Genomic DNA, 7,006 nt, shown 5'->3' on the forward strand with positions numbered 1-7,006 from the left:
AGTAAGTGAAAGCTGACACAGAAACTGCAAGTTTTAATGTCTCACTATTGGAATGTAATGCTGTGCCTTATTTTAACCTCAGAGTGATGTAGATGATGCACTTTGCTCTGAGGGCAGGAGGGGGGTGGGTGGAGGGGGGGTGGGGGGGTTCAGAGAGAGGGAAAGAAAAGGGAGGCTGGCCTAGTTTAGCATTACAAACCCCCGCCCCTCTCCGCTGTCATGTTAAATACTAAAACTTGAGCATTTTCACACAGATAAACCTCCTGACACGGCTTCAGAGAGTTACACACTGCGCCGCAATGAAAGGTAAGTCATGCACGTCAGCTATAGTTTGCTTTTGCACTTATCTGTAACGGCTGCAATTCATAATGGCCATAAAGCTCAGAATTTATCTTTTTGTTTCGTGTTTTTTTTATTTTTTTTTTATATTGAATTTGTAAAAGAAGAATGCATCTTCTTTTCTTTAATGTTCTTTATATTCACACAGTTTTAAATATCCATTGATAAACCTGTCTGCATCCTGAGTGACACTGAGAGCAGTGAACTCAACTTCAGACACTGGCCGACGACATCACCCAGCTTCTATTATCTGCTGCAATGATCTCATTCCTCTCTTGCCTCCTTCATCGTAGGAGACGCCTCCAAAGCAGGCCTTCCTAATGGCATCGGCAGAGCCAAGGAGCCTCTGCCCCCCTCCGAGGAGAAGATGGAGGAGCGGGGCCAGTGGAGCAACAAGATCGAATTTATCCTGTCGGTCGCCGGCTCCATCATCGGCCTGGGCAACATGTGGCGCTTCCCTTACCTCTGCTACAAGAACGGAGGAGGTGAGTGGGTGATGAACTGGGTGAAGTGGGATTATGGTGGGTCAGTAGGGAAGATGTCACTTCTTCTCTGGTGCACGTATACAGTCAATCAGTGAGTAAATATGGTCAAACACCCTGATAAAGGTCAAAGCAGAACACCTGAGCACATCAAAAGTCTTTAGACTCTTCAGCTCAGGTGAGGGAAATAAAAACAGATATATGTGTGTGTGTGTCTTCCCCCTCATTTGCGTGCTAAATTGGACGCCCCTCTCCCTCCCTCCTTCCCTCCCTCCCTCCCTCCATGGGGGTGGCAGGGTCAGGGTTCAGGGCCGAGCGGGGTCAGACAGCTGTTGTTGCTCCTTGCTCACAGCAGCTGTCCCTGCCGAGAGGCGGAAATCTGAGCACGCCAAACATCCTCGGCCGCCCGACGGGACGCCAGGGTGACCCTGGTTTGTTAAAAGGGTTTTTAGCTCTGACTCCGTGTCCTCGCTGGTTTCCTGTTGATGCTCTGAAGTTCCACAGACAGGTGGACTAGAAAGTCTGAACCTGAGCTCAGTCAGGTTCTTGTGGTGCTCTCTTCTGGATCTGGATCATATTTTGTCGTGATTAGATTTTTTTTAAAGGTATTTTTTGGTATAATAAATGGGACTTACCTGCCTTGTTGTGCTGTCTGAACTCAGGTGCGTTCCTCATCCCCTACCTGATCTTCCTTTTCACCTGTGGCGTTCCCGTCTTCTTCCTGGAGACGGCGCTGGGCCAGTACACCAGCCAGGGAGGCATCACCTGCTGGAGAAAGATCAGCCCCCTGTTTGAAGGTAAGGAGCGATCACTTTTGTTTGAAATCACTGTTAATACCACCAAAATAAAGACTTGAATACAAAAAGACATCTGTGGTCTTGCTTTTTGATTTTCACTTTACACAATTATTCATATTATTATGATTTTACAGCATATTTTTATGTACTAACATGTCATTCCTGCAGGTCTTGGCTACGGCACCCAGGTGATAGTGCTTCTGTTGAACTTCTACTACATCATCGTTCTGGCCTGGGGGATTTTCTACCTCTCTTTCTCCTTCTCTTGGGACCTGGCCTGGTCGTCCTGCAACAACACATGGAACACAGGTAACAAGTGTGGACCGAAATACAACTAATATTCCCACTAATGTTTTTGAATTGTTTAATAATATAATTTCTCTCCCACTCCCCACAGAAAACTGTGTGGAGTTTCAGAGGCGAAACGACTCCATCAACCAAACGATGGACCTAAACGCCACCTCTCCTGTCATCGAGTTCTGGGAGTGAGTTACCGCTGAGACTGAGTCTGACCTCCTCCTCCTGCTGATGCATTAGTCGCACACAACCGCTGACAATAATGCGTCAACCTTGTGTTTCTTTATGGCCTCTCCAGGAGAAGGGCACTGAGAATCTCCCCGGGCATTGACCAAATGGGCTCTCTGAACTGGGACATGGCCCTGTGTCTGTTCATCGCCTGGGTCATGTGCTACTTCTGCATCTGGAAAGGGGTGAAATCCACAGGAAAGGTGGGTGAGAGGTGATTCAGAGTTTTTATCCTAATCTGCACCTCGGTTAGAGAAACAAACCAGGTGACCCATTTTTCTCCGTTCTGGAACAGTTCTAGGTCAAATTAGGATGACATCTGGTGTTTATTTTTTCTTTTCTTTTTTGGCATGGTTCTTTGTTTTGCATATGTCACATCACTGTGTGTGTGTGTGTGTGTGTGTGTCTGTATAGGTGGTCTACTTCACTGCGACCTTCCCCTATTTGATGCTCATCGTGCTGCTGATCCGAGGGCTCACGCTGCCCGGCGCCGCCATCGGCATCAAGTTCTACCTTTACCCCGACCTGGGGCGGCTGGCCGACCCGCAGGTATACCCATTAATGTCTTGCTGCTTGTGTCTGGGATGTAATTACCTTACAATGCAACAACGAGAGGCTGTCTCTGTCTTCTGCACCCCCCTCCCCGTGGGTAAGGGCACACCAGATGCAGGTATCCCATGGTTCTCTGCTGGGGAGCCTAGTTTCTGCTGGGTCCATCTGCTCTCCATGAAAGAGGCAGGGACTGCAGGGATCAAGTGCAGGGTCAGGCCGCCGCTGGGACTGTAAACACAAGCTCTAGCAAGATTGTAGAGCAGACTATTAACTCAGCTTCTCCCCGATGAGAGAGCAGTCTGCACTGACTCTCAAAACAAATTCAGAATTTGTCATGTTCTGTTATTATTTTGTCGTTTCTCATCTATCCTGTCTTAGTTTGCCTTCTCATAGTTAAGTATTACATCTCTGAAGGACATGATTCATCAGTGGAAAAAGGATCTGATTCAGCTATATGTAATGGATCTTTCTATATTTGCAGAATGTCAGTTTGTTAATGAGTGTTAGGACAAACAAGAACAATGAGAGATTTTTAACAGTTTACCATTGTGCAACCGCGTTAGTCAATGATTGTGTACGTGGAAACACGTGAATTCCTTTGGATTGTCCAAACACCGAATAGCACGTATGTGTCAATACATCAGCCTAAGCGTGTGTGCACTGCACTCTCATACTGGATATGCATGTATGTCATTAAGCAGCACTTTAAATATCTGCATCTTTTTTTTTCTTTTTTTTTTTTTGAAAGAAAAGTTTTCAAATGTTTCCTCTGTGCCAGGTGTGGATGGATGCTGGCACCCAGATCTTCTTCTCCTACGCCATCTGCTTGGGTGCACTGACAGCCCTTGGCAGCTACAACAAATACAACAATAACTGCTACAAGTATGTGACAAATATCCTGTTTGACTACATTCCTGAAAAGAGGTCCTATCTAAGATTATGTACAATCTGTTTTTGCACCTTTCTGTAATCATCATTAAAAATAACAAAAAACAGAAAAAACCACAATCATCTGCTACAAAATGAGACTAAAAATACCATTCAATTTCCAGTTGCATTTCCTCTGGGTTACATTATATTTGCTCCACTGCTCTTAAAATGAAATCTGCTGTCTGTTGCAGAGACTGCCTGTCACTGTGCTTCCTGAACAGCGGCACCAGTTTTGTAGCAGGTTTTGCAATCTTCTCCATCCTGGGCTTCATGTCTTATGAACAGAATGTTCCCATCTCAGAAGTAGCAGAATCTGGTGAGATTTGCATAAACTAAGGACTAGAAACAGTAAAAAGAGTGATGTATGTAAACAGTATTTAAAAAACAAAAAATAAAATAAAAACAGTTAAAGTTTTAAGTTAATGTTTGTGTGTACTGTAGGTCCGGGCCTTGCCTTCATAGCTTACCCTCGTGCCGTGTCCATGATGCCCTTCTCTCCTCTGTGGGCCGCCCTCTTCTTCATCATGATTGTTTTCCTGGGGCTGGACAGCCAGGTGAGACGTCCTGCCCTACTTTCAGTTCATCCTCTTCATTTCCCATAACAAGAAGGATTACTGACCCCAAACCTGTGTCTTACCCGTCTCCCCTCCCCCCTTTCTCTCTCTCTGCACCCGCTTTCCATCAGTTCGTGTGTGTCGAAAGCCTTGTGACCGCCATAGTCGACATGTTCCCCAACGTGTTCCGCCGTAAAAACCGCAGGGAGCTCTTCCTGCTGGGTGTCTCTTTCTTCTCCTTCCTCATGGGCCTCATCATGCTGATGGAGGTAGGGGCGACACTCTGGGACCACACACACACACACACACACACTGATGCAGGCTGCACAGAGACAAAAAAGCATCTGCAAACATCAACTCACTGAGCTTTCATATCCACTGTCTGTAACTGTTTCGGTTTTATACCTAAGGTGATGGAATTGCTTCCAAAACAGCACTGAGATAATGTGACATTAAGTATCTCCTCTGAGACCAATGAAATACGTTACACACATTATACACACTCCAAATCAGGCTGTTGCTCGAGGAGGGAGGTAAAAACAGGTCAGGATGTTTTTGTTATGTTGAAATAAATTCTTAACGGAGTCCAACATGGTTGACATGGTTTCACCTCTGCACAGCTGGAAACATGAATGCTCTGCAGAGGTGTCAACAAGTCATCATTTTGTAAGTACAAGCAAGTCAAAGGTTTTGTGCAACACGTCTCAGGTGAGTCTCAAGCGTTGCTGTGCAGCGCCTCTAGTCATAAATGCTGTCTGAAGTCTCTCCATTTTGAGCTTCGGTGTTTCAAGTCTCCTTTATAAACTCTGTAGAATTAGTGTTTTTAAGAAATGCAAAAGATGACACATTCAATATACTATGTCATATGTCATTACCAATGTGGTAATGCCTAAATGTGCAGGATAATGCAGCTTGCTGTTGTTTTACATGAAGTTAATGTACCGTGCTTTATAAACTGTCCTCTGTCAGTGTCTCTAGTTAATCTGTGGCAACAGTGCTTGGATTTAAACAGCTCACACATTTCACTTTACACTGGATCTATTCATGAACCTCTTATAGTAAAGTAGTAGAATAATAGATTAGATTTTTTTCTCTTAAGTCAAACTCCTACAGGTTAAATTGAAGTTTTTTAAATAGTTTTTTTCTGTTGCTTTGACACAAATGTTTATCCCTTTGTGTAGTATTCATACACAAATAATGGATTTCATTTTATTTCATATAATATACATATACTGTATAAGTGAATATTTTATTCTTTCTTTCTATTTCCCTATGTTTTGTGTGAGGCTTGGGGTAAATTGAACTAAATTTCTATTGAGTTCATTATATTATTTAATGAACTAGAAGCCAGTTTTCTGTGAAAACAAACAAATTTGACTCAATACTGTCTCTCTCTCTCTCTCTCTCTCTGCAGGGGGGCATGTATGTTTTCCAGCTCTTTGATTACTATGCAGCCAGTGGCATGTGTCTTCTCTTCATGTCCATCTTTGAGACTGTGTGCATTGCATGGGTCTATGGTAAGCCGCTACACTGACTGTTTTTCTTTTTTAAATCATTATTATTAGCAGTATTTGTATTATTTTTGTGTTATATTTGCATTAGTATATGTTTTTCTCAAGTACTTGTTGACATTAAGCTGTGAGTAATAAGGCGTGTGGATGTCAAAAAATGTCTTGACTGTGTTATTTCAGGTGCCGATCGCTTTTATGACAACATTGAGGACATGATTGGCTACCGCCCAGGACCTTACATCAAGTACTGTTGGTTGTTCTTCACCCCGGCCACATGCATCGTGAGTATCAACAAACTAATGACACTGTATGTCATTGCTTTCCAAAATAATGACCCAGGTCAACCACATCTGAGACCTTCTCTCCTCTCCTATAGTCAACCTGAAAAGAAATCAGTCTTCACCAATAGTAATATGTGTTTTCTTGTTTCTCCAGGGTACATTCGCCTTCTCCCTCATTAAATACACACCTCTAAAGTACAACAATGAGTATGTGTATCCATGGTGGGGTTATGTCATTGGCTGGCTGCTTGCTCTTTCCTCCATGGTTTGCATTCCCCTCTGGATGGTGTACAAGATCTGCACTACTCAGGGGACACTCCGAGAGGTAACGTTAGCTATCCCAGCTTTCTAGGTGACACACCTGTGGTAGCCTACCTGTGTGTTAAGTGTGATAAATCTTGGTCATCTATTAGACCTAGTTCTCTTTGGACTCTTACTGATTTGGTCTGAAACCCATCTGGACCTGGTCTTGACCCGAATACAACAACATCTAATTAACACTGGTTTATTTTTCTACAGCGCATCCAGCTGCTCATCACACCATCTGAAGATTTACCCAAAACCAAGAGGGAGCAGGAGAGGTTACTGGCCATTTTTGCTCCTGAGGGAGAGGCCACCATGAATAAAAATGGCTACTTACCTGTCACAGAGAAAGACTCCACCGTATGAGGCTGCCGTGACAATGTGTACTGGAGAGACATGTAGGTTTTGGTTCTGTTGTTGACTCGCTGCAACCCTTCCTCCATCCCAAAGTTCACTACAGGGAAAGATACAGCAAACTGTCAAATCATCTCCGTTAATACACAGCATTTTTGGAGGACTCAGGAGTTGGGTTTGGCAGCACCTGTGCATTTCAGGGATGGCAGGAATGTGATAAAAGGAGGATAAGGAAAATGAAATTTAAAAGTAGTTTGGCATTTATTGGATTACATAGAAGCTATAAAGGGGGGACAAGGGCATGTTTTTCAGGGACAAAAGTAATTTGCTCTGCTCAAACTGAAATCCATTAATATGTTGCCATATACTATGCATATA

The 7,006-nt window shown here is 43.7% G+C and overlaps 1 protein-coding gene across 1 annotated transcript; it reads left to right on the forward strand.

Moving 5' to 3' along the window:
- Nucleotides 1-691: 691 nt before the first annotated feature.
- On the forward strand, nt 692-6,640 carry LOC311006572 (sodium- and chloride-dependent GABA transporter 2-like; the record flags this gene model as incomplete). Its single annotated transcript, XM_083999419.1, has 14 exons — nt 692-824; nt 1,484-1,618; nt 1,787-1,927; nt 2,016-2,103; nt 2,214-2,346; nt 2,558-2,692; nt 3,474-3,577; nt 3,817-3,941; nt 4,067-4,179; nt 4,311-4,448; nt 5,594-5,696; nt 5,871-5,971; nt 6,126-6,296; nt 6,491-6,640. Exons 1-14 carry the CDS (start codon nt 707-709, stop codon nt 6,638-6,640), a joined length of 1,755 nt encoding a protein of 584 aa, XP_083855545.1. The 5' UTR covers nt 692-706.
- Nucleotides 6,641-7,006: the final 366 nt, after the last annotated feature.

The sequence above is a fragment of the Trachurus trachurus genome, assembly GCF_905171665.1.
Source record: "Trachurus trachurus genome assembly, chromosome: 23".
Taxonomy (NCBI): domain Eukaryota; kingdom Metazoa; phylum Chordata; class Actinopteri; order Carangiformes; family Carangidae; genus Trachurus; species Trachurus trachurus.